Genomic DNA, 18,285 nt, shown 5'->3' on the forward strand with positions numbered 1-18,285 from the left:
AACCAATAGCAATGCTACGAATAAAAATTACTCGTTTTTTTAAAAAAGTACTGCTTAAAAACCAAAAATTTTGGAGCTGCTGCTATGGTTGATTAATACTTAGGATCTTTTACCGGGTTAATAGCAAAAAATAAAAAAGAAGCTTATGTTTTAACCGAGGCCAAACAAATTCCAAAAAATACCGGTTATTCAGAACTGAAATATCGGTATCAATTTTAGCCGATCGTTTTCCCATCCCTAGTCAGGAGGGTAAACATGCTCTGTCCTACTTCGATTAGGCGGAGCCGGCGCGTCCAAACATTTACGGCAACCTCGCGGGCTCAAAGAGGCGAACGTCTGCGGCTGTCGACCGCGCCGCGACACCTAGTGCAAGAACTGCCTAACTGCCACGAGGCGGCGGGTCGCGCCCTTTGTGTTGTTTGGCGGGCGAATACTCGGCGAGGCATAATTTATTGCGGGACCCCACTTCCCTCCTCTTGCTTTCACCGAACAATGAGGAGAGACCTCCCCCCGTGACTGACAAGGTAAACAATTGCCGGCAACAAGTGTGATTTGTGTGCGGGTTTTTCGCTTCCTTTCTTTTTCATTTCGTTTTTACCTTCGTAATTTGTTACTGTGCGGGAGAACAGAGGTAGCGAGTTCGTACTTGTCGTGAAACTGATTGTGGAAAACAGCGTGCGATAGCAAGGTAAAAATTTCTAAGCCTGATGGTGAATGTGTATCGTAGATAAAAATATTCTCTTACTGTTTGACCTAATCCGCTATTCGTTCAGTGCAGTATGTTCAGCTCTTCTCCTCTCAGCAAATTCCACCCCTCATGTGTTTTTTTTTTAAGATCTGAAAATTAACTGTCTTGAGGTTAAAGCTCACTTTCTGTTTGCAAGTAAATTTAACATGGGGTCTGTTGTGGCCATATTCGCAGCAGCTAAACTGAAATTGTGGCAGTTTGAAATAAAAAAGCCTTTTGCATGTTAACACATTAAGTTTCTTATTTAACTTAAGCGTTTCATCTTATTTATAAGGACTCTTCAGTGGATGTCGTGAAATATCACTCGATATTTTTCGTTTTAACATATAGGTTATATAATTGAAAAAGCTGATTGAAGTTCTTATAAGAAAATGGAAAGGTACTTACAGATCAGCCTCTAATTCATTATTTGTAAGCCACACTGCTTTCCCTCTGGTGACAAACCGATTGAAAGCTTGTAGTTTTCATTTTGGTCACTATGTTTTCGAAATACATGTAGCCATTTTCTGTGTCTAGACTGTCATTCTTTCTGTAAGTGCTACCAATTATCTCGGTTTTTAATTTCAGTAGTTTTTTTGTTTGCCTTTCTGTGTGTTGTAAGTTTGTGTGTGTATATGGGTATGTGTGCGTACTCTTCTACTTCTTATTTTATAACTTTTTTGTAAATTTTTATTTTTTATTTACTTATCTTTTTCATTATAATTTATTCTTTTTCATTTTTCATTCCTTTGTCGAGAAGCATGGGACTTCATTTCCATTTCCATACTTAGGGGAAGAATGGGATTTTTTTCCCACCTTTTTGTATTACATGATCAATCATTGTAAATAGTGAGTGGTTAGTCATATGCACTAAATAATTTATTAGTAACTTCTTTTCAGCTTTTTTTGTATATGTGATTATTTTCCTGTAGGGTTAGGAGGTGTCTCTCAGTATTTATTCTAATTATTTCCATATTTTTTTCTCTTCTATAAGGTTTGTGATTATTTTCTCTTAATTTTTTGCGAAAGTTGAGTGGCTTGTCCTGTATTACCATGATATGTTCTTTGTGTTGGGTTTGTCCCACATACTTTTCTTCACAAGACTTGCATTGTATTTGGTATGTTCCTCTGTCTGGCAGATGTCTGTCTTTTGTCATATTTTGAATGTAGTTTTGGACTGAACTTTCTGTTCTGAATGCAATGTTCATACCTTGTCATTTGAAAATGTCTATTTTATGTATGAGTGTACGCTTGTATGTTATTGTGTATAATCTTGGATCTTCTTCCTTGTGTTCATGTATTCTTTGTGTTGTCGTTATTCTGTCAATATGTGTCTTTGTTTGTGTAGTATTCTGTCAGGCTGTGGTTTGTGACTGTGTATGTATCATATTTATTGACTGCATTTTTGTTTAATGTTTTTATCTAATTATGTGACTAGATTAGTTACTGCATCCATTGTTTGCTGATTCTTTTATGATGACATCTAGTTATTTCTCAAAGTTTTCTCTGACGAGTGGTATTGTGTTAAGTGTATGAATCATGTGTCTGAGTGCTGACTGTTTCTGTGAGTTGGTGTGATCTGAAGTCTGATGGATGACTGTGTTACTTGTTTTAGGTTTATAGTAATTTTCAAAGATATGCTGATTGTTTCCTTTTTTAAGGATTATATTTAAGATTTTTATTTGGTATCAAGTTCTTCTTCCATTGTGAATTTATATGAATATGAATATGATTATCCACTTACTGTTTACACTGACTGATCATATAACAGACAGAAATACCCATAGATGATAATAATCTCATTCCCCTCCTAATTATATGAATGACAAATGCAAAAGAAAAAGAATAAAAATGAAGCATACGTAAAAACACACACACAACTTACATCAACACCCAACACTATTGAAAACAAAAAATGAGAGCATTGGCAACAGTTACCAATGCATGATACTCTACACACAGAAAACGGCAGTTACAGTGCTATATTTCGGAAACATAGTGACCGCGACGAAAACTGCAAGCTTTCGACTAGTTTGCCACATGAGAGAAAGCTGACTGGTTTGCAAACAGCGAATGCGACCTTCATCTGTAAGTACCATTGAATTTTATTATAAAAACTTGAATGAACTGTTTGAAATCTATAGCGTACAATTGTAAGTGCAAACGATAACCTATGTGTGCGAACGAAAAAACTGCGTAATGTTTCTGGACACTCACTGAAGATACCTTATAAATAAGGCGAAACGGGTCTGGGTGCACAAGTTAAATACGAGACTTAATTTGCAGCATGCAAAAGGAGTTTGTCTTTTAATCCACTTCACTTCAAGTAAATATGTTTTAGAGGCCGTTTCTGACTTCAATAAAAAATTCTTTTCTTCTTTTTCGACCACTTCGTATTTCAGTGAAGTTTTGCCGTTATCATTGTGTTCATTTCATTTTATTAATAGAAGATACCGTACTTCATGCAACTCTTTGTCACTTGCACGGCAGCTGATATTCCTGCATAGTTTGTCTTTCAATGTTTCGTAAACAGTGGTGCAGCGTGTATTTGCGATTACAGTTTGTCACAGACAGGACAACACAGAAAGCACAAAAACTGGGGATGACACGCGATAGTGTGCCCTAACATCTTCTGTACTGCAGATGAACAGCTACATCAACAACAGAATGTGCTGTAAAGAAAAATAAAGGGCACTTTTTGATGATGGTGAAACGTTACAGAAACGTGTATGAGCGGAAAAGACGAGAACAGTGCTTGCTCCAGGCAGAATCCTTCTCCAGCACACACGAGGGCGCACTGAAAGTGTAGCCTCTGAATTTTTTATGTGAAAAATATTTGGGCCTTTTAAATAAAACAAACCTTATTAACATTCTACATCTTTATTGTTTACGTCTACCAATTTGCAGCTCTCTGCCGTTAGAGAGCTCCGAACTGTCGTGTGTAACATGGCCGTACGTAACGCAACTACATTTATGCTCATAAATTAAGGATAGTTGCAGAATGTGTTGCCATACAACGTGGCTCTAGGCAAAACTGGAACTAATAACATAGGCACATATGGAACACACACGACACAGATTTGTAAGTCCACGGTATTGGTGATAACTTGAGAAAACCGTCCCAAAACACATGTGCTACAAAACGCCTCATCAATATGGGCTATGATCACCATGCATACGTGCATAGGCCGCACAACGGGTTGCCACACTCTGGATCAGGTGGTCGAGCAGCTGCCGAGGTATAGCCTCCCATTCTAGAACAGTGCCTGACGGAGCTCCAGAAGTGTCGTAGGGGTTTGAAGACTTGAAGCGATACGTCGACTGAGAGCATCCCAGACGTGCTCGATGAGCCTGGCGAACAGGCGGGCCACTCCATTCGCCTGATATCTTCTGTTTCAAGATACTTTTCCACGATGGCAGCTCGGTGGGGCCATTCGTTATCATCCATCAGGAGGAAGGTGGGACACATACACCCCTGAAAAGGCGGACATACTGGTGCAAAATGACGTCCCGATACACCTGACCTGTTGCAGTCCGTCTGTCAAAGACATGCAGGGGTGTACGTGTACCAATCATAATCCCACCCCACACCATCAAACCACGACCTCCATACAGGTCCCTTTCAAGGACATGAAGGGGTTGGTATTTGTTTCCTAGTTCACACCAGATGAAAACCCGGCGAGAATCACTGTTCAGACTGTACGTGAACATAACCTACGACCACTGTTCCAAAGACCATGTACTGTGTTCTTGAGACCAGGCTTTACGGGCGCTCCTGTGGGGGTCAGTGGAATGCACCTTGCAGGTCTCCGGGTGAATAAACCACGTCCGTTCAGTCGTCTGTAGACTGTGTGACTGGAGACAACTGTTTCAGTGGCTGCTGTAAAGTCCCGAGCAAGGCTACCTGCAGTACTCTGTGGTCGTCTGTGGGCACTGATGGTGAGATATAGGTCTTCTTGTGCTGTTGTACACTGTGGACGTCCCGTACTGTAGCGCCTGGACACGTTTCCTGTCTGCTGGAATCGTTGACATAATCTTGAGATTACACTTTGTGGCACACGAAGGACCGTGCTACGACTTGCTGTGTTTGACCAGCCTCCAGTCGCCCTAGTATTCAACCCTCATAACTTCATTACTATGTGTTTCTGAACCATTTTCAACGCACAGTCACCATTAGCATGTCTCAAAACGTTTGCACACTTACTCGCTGCACCGTACTCTGACATGCACCAACATACCTCTGCATATGTGGACTGCTGCCAGCGCCACCGTGCGACACCCGCACGTGAAATGCACTGCATGGTCATACCCCGAGGTGATTTAAATCCGCAAACAGCCCACCAGAGCGTTGTTTCACCATGAATCAGCAATATACTTAATTAATGAGCATGAGTGTATGTGGGTGGGTGAGAAACACCGTGCTGCAACCGATTTTCGAGTTCAGAGAGATGGTTCACACACAGAGCACCCTCTCCTCCAGCTTGACAGTGCTAGATCATATACAAGCGCTGCGACATCTGCAACAGTCCGACGCCTTGGGTTCACTATTATTGACTGTCCTCCATACAAGCCCGACTTGGCCCCAGCAGATTTTCATCTGTTTCCGGAAATTAAAGAAACCTTCGAGGACTTCACTTGGGTAGTGATGAAACGGTGCAAACTGAGGTGAGCTTGTGGTTCAGTCAACAAAGTCAAACATTCTACAGTGACGGTATCAAGAAACTGGTCTCTCGATGGGAGAAATGTGTTCGTTGCCAGGGTACCTGTGTTGACAAATAAATATGCAGACAGGAGGAATAAGATGTCGAATGTTAATAACGTCTGTTTTACCTCATCATCATCATCATCATCATCATCATCATCATCATCATTTAAGACTGATTATGCCTTTCAGCGTTCAGTCTGGAGCATAGCCCCCTTATAAAATTCCTCCATGATCCCCTATTCAGTGCTAATATTGGTGCCTCTTCTGATGTTAAACCTATTACTTCAAAATCATTCTTAACCGAATCCAGGTACCTTCTCCTTGGTCTGCCCTGACTCCTCCTACCCTCTGCTGCTGAACCCATGAGTCTCTTAGGTAACCTTGCTTCTCCCATGCGTGTAACATGACCCTACCATCTGAGCCTGTTCATACTGACTGCTACATCTATAGAGTTCATTCCCAGTTTTTCTTTGATTTCCTCATTGTGGACACCCTACTGCCATTGTTCCCATCTACTAGTACCTGCAATCATCCTAGCTACTTTCATATCAGTAACCTCAACCTTGTTGATAAGGTAACCTGAATCCACCCAGCTTTCGCTTCCATACAACAAAGTTGGTCGAAAGATTGAACGGTGCACAGATAACTTAGTCTTGGTACTGACTTCCTTCTTGCAGAAGAGAGTAGATCGCAGCTGAGCGCTCACTGCATTAGCTTTGCTACACCTCGCTTCCATTTCTTTCACTATGTTGCTATCCTGTGAAAATATGCACCCTAAGTACTTGAAACTGTCCACCTGTTCCAACTTTGTTCGTCCTATTTGGCACTCAGTCCGTTTATATTTCTTTCCCACTGACATTACTTTCGTTTCGGAGATGGTAATCTTCATACCATAGTCCTCACATTTATGATCTAGCTCTGAAATATTACTTTGAAAACTTTCAATAGAATCTGCCATCACAACTAAGTCATCCGCATATGCAAGACTGCTTATTTTGTGTTCACATATCTTGATCTCACCCAACCATCCCATTGTTTTCAACATATGATCCATAAATAATATGAACAACAGTGGAGACAATGTGCAGCCTTGTCTTATCCCTGAAACTATTCTGAACCATGAGCTCAATTTACCGTCAAGTCTAACTGCTGCCTGACTATCCATGTAAAGACCTTTAATTGCTTGCAAAAGTTTGCCTCCTATTCCATAATCTCGTAGAACAGACAATAACTTCCTCCTAGGAACCCGGTCATAAGCCTTTTATAGATCTATAAAGCACAGATACAATTCCCGGTTCTACTCATAACACTTCTCCATTATTTGCCGTAAGCTAAAGATCTGGTCCTGACAACCTCTAAGAGGCCTAAACCCACACTGATTTTCATCCAATTGGTCCTCAACTAATACTCGCACTTTCCTTTCAACAATACCTGAGAAGATTTTACCCACAACGCTGATTAAAGAGATACCTCTGTAGTTGTTACAATCGTTTCTGTTTCCATGTTTGAAGATTGGTGTGTCCAGTCTGATGGAACCTATCCCGACTCCCAGGTCATTTCAATTATCCTGTGTAGCCATTTAAGACCTGACGTTCCACTGTATTTGATGAGTTCCGACTTACTTTCATCCACCCCAGCTGCTTTATTGCACTGCAGTCTATTGACCATTTTCTCCACTTCCTCAAATGTGATTCTATTTCCATCATCATTCCTATCCCAGCCTACCTCAAAATCTGAAACATTGCTGATCGTATTTTCACCTACATTGAGCAACTCTTCAAAATATTCCCACCATCTGCCCAAGGCATCCACAGGATTCACCAGCAGTTTTCCTGACCTGTCGAAAATACTTGTCATTTCCCTCTTACCTCCCTTTCGAAGACTCCTAATTACACTCCAGAATGGTTTTCCAGCAGCTTGACCCATAGTCTCCAACCTGTTTCCAAAGTCTTCCCAAGATTTCTTCTTGGATGCTGCAATTATCTGTTTGGCTTTGTTTCTTTCTTCAACATAACTTCCTCTGTCTACCTGAGTTCTAGTATGTAGCCATTTTTGATACGCCATCTTTTTCCTTTTACAGGCTGCCTTGACTGTGTCATTCCACCAAGCTGTTTGCTTCATCCTACCTTTACACACTACTGTTCCAAGACATTCTTTAGCCACTTCTAGTACTGTGTCCCTGTACATTGTCCATTCCTTTTCCAATGATTGTAATTGACTACATTCAACTAACTGGTACCTTTCTGAGATTGCCGTTGTGTACCTGAGCCTGATTTCTTTATCCTGAAGTTTCTCCACTCTTATCCTCCTACATATGGACTTGACCTCCTGCACTTTCGGCCTCACAATCCCAATTTCACTACAGATTAAATAATGATCAGTGTCATCAAAGAATCCCCTGAATATACGTGTGTCCCTCACAGCCTTCCTAAATTCCTGATCTGTTATTATATAGTCAATGACAGATCTGGTTCCCCTGCCTTCCCAAGTATACCGGTGAATGTTCTTATGTTTAAAAAAGGAGTTTGTGATTACTAAGCCCATACTGGCACAGAAATCCAAGAGTTGTTTCCCGTTCCTGTTGGCCTCCATATCCTCTCCAAATTTACTCATAACCTTTTCATACCCTTCTGTTCGATTTCGAATCCTGGCATTAAAATCACCCATGAGCAGAACACTGTCCTTGTCCTTTACTCTAACAACTACATCACTGAGTGCCTCATAAAAACTATCCATCTTTTATTGATCTGTCCCTTCACAATGCGAATATACTGACACAATCCTAATTTTCTTGCTAGACACCTCCTTTTACCTGAAAAGATAAAAAAATCGGAGCCATTACTTTTTATCACGGTCTCAAACATTTAGTAGTCATAATATTATGACCACGTACTTCACAGTGTTTTATTACGCTTCTGGAACGCAATGCAACAGCGATTCTGCGGTGGATGGATTCGAGTCCTTGATAAAGTTCCGGAAGTACTTGGCGCCAGAAACCGTAAATTATACAGCGTTAGTTTGTGGGCGCGGAGCTGTCGTCTCACAGTGACCCACATGTGTTCGTCTCGTTCAGATTCAGTGCATTTAGTGCCCCGGACAACAATGTAAGTTGACTATCATGCTCCACAAAGCACTGTAGCACGTTTATGACCTTGTGGCGCAGAAACTTGTTCTACTGGAAAGGGCAATGCAAGTCAGGAAAGATTTAAAACAAGAAGGGTTACCGGTGATACAGAATAATGCTCAGTTACAAGAGGACCGCCCCCTACACGTCATCGTCGAGTTCGTCACAATTTGTGGGATACGCGGCTCTGGGCCAGAAATGAAATTCATGGAAGTGGGAGCGCCAGATGGCAAAACGTATGAAGAAACTTCTGGCGCTGATCGGAGAGGCTTTAGCCCTTTATGCTACCGGAGTTTCTAGACGGCGGTTGTCGTAGCGGAAATAGTGCAGAACAGTTGTCAGGGTCGGTTGGTCGAGTATATATACGGAAATTTCTTTATTTCCAATTATTACGTTACTTACATTTCAAATAAACCTAAATAATGCTCAGTACATTGTACTTATTAATATTTTCGTAAAAGGCGTGAAAAGGAGGGGCAAAGGAAGAGTCAAGCAGTATATTGCTCCCTCCTACGTATATCTCGCGAAGAGACCATGAGGATAAAATCAGAGAGATTAGAGCCCACACAGAAGCATACCGACAATCCTTCTTTCCACGTACAATACGAGACTGGAATAGAAGGGAGAACCGATAGAGGTACTCAGGGTACCCTCCGCCACACACCGTCAGGTGGCTTGCGGAAGTTCACTGAGGCTTTTTGCAGATGATGCTGTGGTGTATCGAGAGGTTGCAACAATGGAAAATTGTACTGAAATGCAGGAGGATCTGCAGCGAATTGACGCATGGTGCACGGAATGGCAATTGAATCTCAATGTAGACAAGTGTAATGTGATGCGAATACATAGAAAGATAGGTCCCTTATCATTTAGCTACAAAATAGCAGGTCAGCAACTGGAAGCAGTTAATTCCATAAATTATCTGGGAGTACGCATTAGGAGTGATTTAAAATGGAATGATCATATAAAGTTGATCGTCGGTAAAGCAGATGCCAGACTGAGATTCATTGGAAGAATCCTAAGGAAATGCAATCCTATAACAAAGGAAGTAGGTTACAGTACGTTTGTTCGCCCAGTGCTTGAATACTGCTCAGCAGTGTGGGATCCGCACCAGGTAGGGTTGATAGAAGAGATAGAGAAGATCCAACGGAGAGCAGCGCGCTTCGTTACAGGATCATTTAGTAATCGCGAAAGCGTTACGGAGATGATAGATAAACTCCAGTGGAAGACTCTGCAGGAGAGACGCTCAGTAGCTCGGTACAGGCTTTTGTTAAAGTTTCGAGAACATACCTTCACCGAAGAGTCAAGCAGTATATTGCTCCCTCCTACGTATATCTCGCGAAGAGACCATGAGGATAAAATCAGAGAGATTAGAGCCCACATAGAAGCATACCGACAATCCTTCTTTCCACGTACAATACGAGACTGGAATAGAAGGGAGAACCGATAGAGGTACTCAGGGTACCCTCCGCCACACACCGTCAGGTGGCTTGCGGAGTATGGATGTAGATGTAGATGTAGAGGATGGTATTCTATGGCAATTATGAGAACTTCGTATTCGAAATTAATTACTTTTATTATTTTGCAATTAATGATTTACACCTGCTGCAGTGCCAGTCATCGTAAAAACAGAGGTAACAGTAATTTTCTCGGTCTCTTGCACACGTCAGAAAGACAGATTTTTTACAATTATGCGTTTGTTTTAAAGTTTATATAAAAAACCAAACGTATTTTACATTCACAGACAATTCTCTCACATCGGGCATTTTGGAAGCAAACCACGCTTAAGTTAGGATTCCTCCTTGGAAAGCTATTTTCAGGGTCCTCGTGGACCCTCCAAGTACAATCCATTTTTGCAAATTTATTTGAAATCCCATTTTTCTTTTCCGTTTCTTTTTCAAATCTTTTGTGAAAAAATAATAAATGCAATATATTGAGCGTTATTTCCGTTTATATGCAGTGTGAGTAACGTAAAAACTGAAAAGATAAAAGAAGAAATGCTTCGGCTTAGGGAACTGATCCCACGATCCTGGGATTACCATTATGTACTCTTTCCGCCTTGACAACCGCTTAGTAGATGCTGCGGTTACATAGATAGCTCATGCATCACTCAGTACATACCAAAAATGCTTTTTTTCCACTAAACTCTTGGCGATCTGGCGTTCGCACTTCTGTCACTTTAGTTTATGGCCAGACCCAGCATATGCCATGAATCTGTACGAAAACGATGATAGCGAGTATGCGCGATTTCCTTGTTGGTGCACATCTTTCATGTTTCGCTCGGTTAGTACCGGAGTCCCCATGTAAGCTCAGGTGAATGTTGCCCAAAGCACAATACTGCCACAAATGTTGTGCGTTCAGGGCGCGGAGCATGTTTAGCATTTCGCCTGTATTAAGACGTATCAGCACAAGAAAATTGACGAGGTGTAACAAGAAACATGATTCTTCTGATCAAGAGAACTATTGATCTACCGTCCAAACTCGAAGACTACGTGTTCACTGCAGTAATATTAGGTTGGTGCATCTGTTCGTAACGTTTTTCCATAAGTTTAATAAATACGGAAGATACATATAACAGAGACTTGAGTCATCAATAGTATACTCTCCTTCCCTTCCGTGATCCTCACATGCTCGTTCGATTTTATAACGCTTTGGAACGTTACGCCCAAGTATTGAAACGACCTGACTGTGTCAAGCAAGACACTAATAATGCTGTATCTGAACATTATGGGATTGTTTTTCCTGTTCATCCGTATTAACTTATTCTTTTCTACATTTAGAGCCAGCTACCGGTCATCACACCAACTAGAAATTTTGTATAAGTCGTCTTGTATCCTTTTACAGTCTCTCAGCTTCGACATCTTCCAATAGACCTTAGCATCGGTGACAGAACAACCGCAGACTGCTGTCCACCCAGTCCGACAGATCATGTATATATAAAATAACAGCGGTCCTATCAACTTCCATGTGGCACCCCTGAAGATACCCTCGTCTCCGATAAACACTCGCCGTCGAGGACAACATACTCGGTCCTATGCCAACTGGACTCATTGCGCTGACGGAACGTTTCAGGGAAAGAGTGCAAGAGGAGCTGAGGCGAGTAGGCAATCATTCTAGCGACGATAACGGACGCAAACTGGATGAAATCCACTGATATAACAGGCTATCAGAAGGTCAGACTGTTCTGGCCTGGAACCTAGGAACAAACATTTCGGAGTCGATTCAACTCGTCAGCTTTCCGCATGTGACTGTAGTGAATATCTGTGGAGAGTAGTTGAAGGACGGTGCCTCCAAGAGTAGGCGACAAGTTGTTGGACTTATGACATCGCTAATTATTACGATTACGCATAAGTTTGTAGTGTTTTGTTTTGCTTGTTGGTATTCCTGTTACAATGGGTTTATTTATCGATTGTCATTTTTTATTTGTAATCCACTGTTGTAGTTTGAGTTTACATTTTGTAATTTTGTCATTTCTAGATAATGAGTGGTGCTGTGGACCCGACAAAATGAAGTTACAGTTGGAGAAATCGGAACGTTTTCGACATACTTTTCTGTTTAAGTTCAATAGAGGGTAACATCAGCGGAGATGGTCCGAAACATTGGTGCTGTATATGGGGTTAGGCCATTCGTCAGAGCATGAAAAGAAAATGGTTTTCTGTTTAAGGAGGATCGTTTTGACGTTACTCACCCTCCACGTTAAGGAGAACCTTCTGGTTTTGATGAAGATCGTCTGAAGGCATTAATCCACAATGATCCACGTCAGTGTGCTCGAGAAATGGCAGATGTAATAAAATGGGATCATTTCACCATCGTGCGGTATTTCCATGCAATGTGAAATTTGTAAAAACTGAGCCTACGGGTACCACATGCTCTAAGCCAAATTCACAAAAATGAGCAGGTGGTCGTAAGTGCATCCCTGGTAGCTCGTCACTAATTGGCTCGTGAACAACACCGACCATTCCTATCCTGTACTGTTACTGGCGACGAGAAATGGTATCTTTAGGGTAACATAAAGAAAATAGAGAAATGGTTGAGTCCAAACAAAGCCACAACCTCCTGTACAAAGACCTTCGCGCGTCCGTAAAAGATCACGTTATGCATGTGGTGGAACTTCGTCGGTGTGGTCTACTACCAACTGCTTGCCCCGGGAGTAACCATCACTGCTGACATTTATTATCAACAACTGAGATGTCTTTGCAGGCGCAGCCCAAGAACAATGACCGGGAAGGCTGCGTGAAACAATGCTGATACACGAAAACCCCCGCCAGCTTTCTGCTAGACTGACAGAAAACACCATGCAGGAGTTGGATTGGCGAGTCATTCTGCACCCACCTCGTTCACCTTTTTTACTCTCTGTCGAACAGTCTTCAAGGAACTTCGTTTTAGGATGAGTTCTTCGCCTCAAAACCAGGTGATTCCTACAGTCGTGGAATCGAAATATCCGACTTCGGTTTATAGGGAGATTTTTAGGAAAGTGTTGGTTATCTACTATTCTTGAGTAGTGCTCGAGTGCTTGGGATCCGCAAAAGGTGGATTAAAGGAACACGTTAAGAGGCGGCGTGTTAGATTTATTACCAGTAGGCTCAAACAACACACAAGTGTTACAGAGGTGCTTCGGCAACTCAAAAGGGAATCCTTGGAAGGTAGGCGACGTTCTTCTTGTGGAAGACTATTGAGAAAAATTAAAGAACCAGCATTTGAAGCTGACTGCACAACAATCCTACCGCCATCAACATACGTTTCGCGTAAGGACCACAAAGATAACATACGAAAAATTAGGGCTCATACGGAGGCATAATGACACTGGGTTTCTCCCATGTTCTATATACGAGTGAAACAGGAAAGGAAACGACAAGAGTGGTACAAGGTACCCTCCTCCAAGCCCCATAAGGTGGCTGCCGGAGTATGTATATAGATGTAGATGTAGATTCAGTCTCGCGGTAGGCAGTGATCATAATGTTTGGGGTCGCTATTGTACTTATTATGCATATGTGGCTATTCAGAGATCACACACAAGCCTCTGGCTTCTACGATCTTTCATTTAGATTCTGAGAGCGCAATGTGATAGTGCGAGATTACTCATTGCCCTCCCATTACCTTCATTCAAACATCAACGAAAAACATTCGAAAAGGTTTGAAATTAGCTGCAAAGTTCCTTAGAAGTAGCTCTCATTCTCAAATAATGGATGGATGTGGTAATACACTATGTGGTGTCTCTTCTTTCGGACATGTCGGAAAGAACAGATACCACATATATAATTAAGCCGATGACGACCAGTGAAGATTCACACAGAGCTCGAAGGCTCACGGGGAATGGAAGAGATACCGCGAGTAATCAGGCTAATGAGTGGGAACACTGCATCCGTAGTGTGTGGTATGAATTAGGATTTTGAGTCCGACGAGAGGCGTGCTAGGATAGCTGTGGTGACCACTGTGTGGGGATAGGATAGTAGTCAGCGCATCTGCCTAGTAAGTAAGAGATCTGACTTCTAATCCAGGTCCACGACAAATTTTTAACTTTCCCTATTGATATAAATCAATGCCCATTGGCAGTTAACGGCTGTAATTCCTTCGTTTCACGGCTGTAGTCTACACATGCTCAGTTTTTAAATTTAATACTTGTCTTATTGCGTCAAGGCAACGGCCTTGCCGCAGTGGATACACCGGTTCCCGTGAAATCACCGACATTAAGCGCTGTTGGGCGTGGCCGGCACTAGGATGGGTGACCATTCAGGTCGTCAGTTTTCGGGATGCAATCAGCCTCGTGATGCCAATTGAGGAGCTACTCGACCGCATAGTAGCGACTCTGGTCAAAGAAAACCATCATAACGACCGTGAGAGCGGTGTGCTGACCACACGTCCCGCCTATCCGCATGCTCAACTGAGGATGACACGGCGGTCGGATTGACCCGGTGGGCCGCTTGTGGCCTGAAGACGGAGTGCTTTTATTGCGTCACATCTTTAACATAAGATTATATCACTTAACGAGGAGACGGTGTGAAAATATTTTAAAAAATTTAATTCTATCAATAATTTTATGAAATACTAAAAATCAAACTTTTGTTCTCCCTGCAAGCTGTTACTAGACAACTTGCAACTGGTACTAGCTGATTTTAGCCATATAGTAATACAAATGCCTTCGCGAGAGTGAAAACTCTATAACACGTAGTCACCAACTCGTAAAATATGAAACACATAGTAATGCGACATCCCTCAGACGTAACACACACTTTTATCGCTGCGGAAACAGTTGAACTTAGCGTCCTTGCGCAGCTCTCCCATTGCATTCAGAGAGCTCCTAAAGGAGATGCACATCGTCGACCTCTTCATCTCTAAACTGACCTATAGTCCTGAGTATCTCTGTTGACGTCCAAGTATCACAGCCGCAAAAACAAACCCGAGACAGGACTGACTAGGGGAAGCTCTCAAACACGGCCAACCAATTCAATTCATACTTGACAGGACGCTTGTGTACAACCTAAAATGTAAAGCTTAGGACATTTTGGCTCAACACTCTTCCGTTTTTGAAAAAAAAAAACTGCCCCTTAAGAGTTCATTACCGCAATCGACTCAAAATTAACGGAATAAATACATAATTAACAACTGAACATTTTTCATCCCTATATATGGGCTCCGCAAATGCATGTTTTCCTAGAAATCGATGAAGGAGACTATTACAACGGCCGCGTATCGACTCATAACGTAACGGCTCTTCAACAAGCGACCGACTCTCAAATGCGTTATGAAATTTTTTTTATTCGTTCTTATTTCCGTATCAAAATGGGTAGAAATAGGAGAGTTAATACGGCAATCAATAATTTCACAAACCACTTGCATTAGTAGAGACGTAAAATTTTAAGCATCGTTCCATGAAAAAACTCCGAGTAGTGCTGCTGCGAAATCATCAAGGACAACAGACGGCCAGGCTCGCGATGCGGTATAGAACTTTATTTGGAGGTTCCTAAAGTGCAGTGTGCTTCCGTATACCCATCGAAAATTGCCAACCGGGCGGATGCAACAAAGATTCATAACGTATTTCATGATCAACTTTCAGCATCGATTTTGTAAGTGAGGTTATCGCACGCGTGGTATTCATAAAATTAATTCCTGAAAAATAATATTTCTGATATGATTGAAGTCTGTTTTCCGCCAAATCTTCCACAGGTACGATGTAATTACGCGAGGATAGGATTCATAAAATGTTCTTGGTCCAGCGAGAATATTTGCTTCGAATATTTATGTGACGAGCACCATCCATGCAGTTTTTATTAAAAATGAATTTCCTCCAGATGTACTGAAGATTTTATATTTACTTCGCTGCTAGTTTCGACGTTGCAGCAAAGCCATCTTCAGGCCCATACACTTTGATGAAATCAGTTGTGTGTGGCTCAGTCTAGCAGTCTGCGGTGAGACCAACACGTGATCCACATGAATGGCGGGCACTAACTATTTTCATCAAAGTGTACGGGCCTGAAGATGGCGTTGACACAACGTCGAAACTAGTAGCGAAGTAAATATAAAATCTTAAGTATAGCTGGAGGAATTTCATTTTTAATAAAAATTATACCAGCTGTGTCCCACATTCATCCAGTTTAAATATGGATGTACGAAGATCCATGTAGTTGTTCAAAGGAGACTGAGAACATTAACAAAGTCTGTGTAGAGCTATTTTAAGTAGACCAGGATTAAAATTTTAATTCACTGCTAATTCAAGTCGTTAGAGAAATTTATAGTCTGCCTTGTTGTTTATATGTTGTCTTCTTTATTTTCGGCTCCTTTTTCCGCAGTTACACATACACAGTTGTCTAGGTTAACTGCCATCTTTTGCAGCTCTAATCAAAGTCTTATTAAGAACAGATGCGTGTCGCTTTATTCTAAAGCCTCTTCAGTGGTCACTGTAACAATATCGTTTTTTTCTCTCACAATTTTATAGATCGCATTCCATACTTACTACTATAAACAGTTTCTGTTCTTTTTCATACATGGTTCTTCAACTCGAGGCAGTTCTTTTTTGCATCGTCTTCGTCTTTCACTAGTATGTGTCGAGTTTTTGCACACAACACTTTCACTGTACTTAATACATACGCATTTCTGTATTGGGAAGTATCGCCATTTCGCGTGTTCTCTTTCGCTATTGCGGGGTACGTTAATCTTGTAAGAGGAATAGTCATATTGTTACAGTGACTACTGCAGACGCTTTAGAATAAAGCGAAACGCGTCTGGTTCTTAATGAGGCTTTTGTTACAGTTGCAACAGACGGCAGTTAACTTATTCAACTTGTTATTATTCCTTACTGATTATCTTGTTAACCCTCCTATTCTTCAATGCACAAATGGAAAAAAAACTACCGGATGGATACAGGGATCGAATACAGGTTCTCTGGTGCGCAACCAGATGGCTTGATAGCTACGCCAGCGGCGCTTTCTTTCACCCGCCTTTACCTTAGCCCTTATGCGAATGTAAGCGGCAGTCACAGCAACTTCTTTCCTAGATTACTGGGGAAACGTGTTTTCGGACTCCACATGTAATGATGAAAAATCCTGAATTTCCAGTTATCTATCAATCTTGTTAAGTTAGAGTCGATTGTGCGTCATGAATTTTAGGGGTTGTTTTCTAAAGGACGGGAGGTTGTTAGCTTTTGAGCCAAAATCTTTTAGAGTCTTTTATTTTACTTTCAATACACACGGCCTGCCAAATATGAGCCGAATCGGTCGGCCGTGTCTGAGGTCTTCGTCTTCCGAATAGTACTGAATGAAGCTAGAGGCCGTAGAGAAAAGTGGGCATTATTGTTGTCAGTAGCAAGAACCCGTGAATAAGTGAAACCGATTTGTTTATTGTCGTACAGATACTGAGACAAATAAGAGTAAGAAATCAAACGAAATGCAAATACCTTATAACGAGTCATTGAAGACCACTGCCCCCTCCTACCAAAATACCGAGAAAATATCCCTTAGCAATTCTCGAAATCGGGTTCATCTGTAAAGAAATATGCGCCAACTACTACACTTATTGTTACTCCAATCTTGTTGGTGTCCTCTTACCTACAACTACTACACTTATTGTTACTCCAATCTTGTTGGTGTCCTCTTACCTTCACTATGAGCCCCTCGATGTCTTGGTCGTATCTGAGGGCGAAGTGGAGTTTGCCGCAGTACTCCATCTCGGTGCTGGAACTGTCCGTGGAAGACTGGCGGGCCATCATCTCCTTCTTGTACAGCTCAGGCTGCAACATAAGAGGCAGTGCGTTAGAGAATCACTGGGGTTTCTGCAAAAATCCGGTTTTAATACTCATCACCAAAGGTTCATTGTCGCGAGGTTTAGGTTCTAGGGGAGGAGGATGAAATTAGTGTTTAACGTCCCGTCGACAACGAGGTCATTAGAGACGGAGCGCAAGCTCGGGTGAGGGAAGGATGGGGAAGGAAATCGGCCGTGCCCTTTCAAAGGAAGCATCTCGGCATTTGCCTGAAGCGATTTAGGGAACTCACGGAAAACCTAAATTAGGATGGCCGGAGACTGGATTGAACCGTCGTCCTCCCGAATGCGAGTCCAGTGCGCTAACCACTGCGCCACCTCGCTCGGTTTTTTATGTTCTAGTTTGGGGAAATGCATTATTTGCCATTAATGACTAAAAGAATGTCTTGACGTAAAAGGAACTGGATTTCTTATGTATAAAATGTGGTGAAAATGTAAAAGGCCGCGGGTGTCATGTAGTCATGTCTGCCACATACGGTC

The 18,285-nt window shown here is 41.9% G+C and overlaps 1 protein-coding gene across 2 annotated transcripts in view; it reads right to left on the minus strand.

The window, feature by feature from the left end:
• Positions 1–18,285, minus strand: part of LOC126281503 (synaptotagmin-10-like) — an 865,953-nt gene that overhangs the window by 310,899 nt on the left and 536,769 nt on the right. For both annotated transcript variants that reach the window (XM_049980517.1, XM_049980518.1), the window contains exon 4: positions 17,645–17,776. In XM_049980517.1, coding sequence (XP_049836474.1) covers positions 17,645–17,776 — 132 coding nt within the window. The remainder of the gene's footprint in view (positions 1–17,644; positions 17,777–18,285) is intronic.

This window comes from Schistocerca gregaria, chromosome 7 (genome assembly GCF_023897955.1).
Source record: "Schistocerca gregaria isolate iqSchGreg1 chromosome 7, iqSchGreg1.2, whole genome shotgun sequence".
Lineage (NCBI taxonomy): Eukaryota > Metazoa > Arthropoda > Insecta > Orthoptera > Acrididae > Schistocerca > Schistocerca gregaria.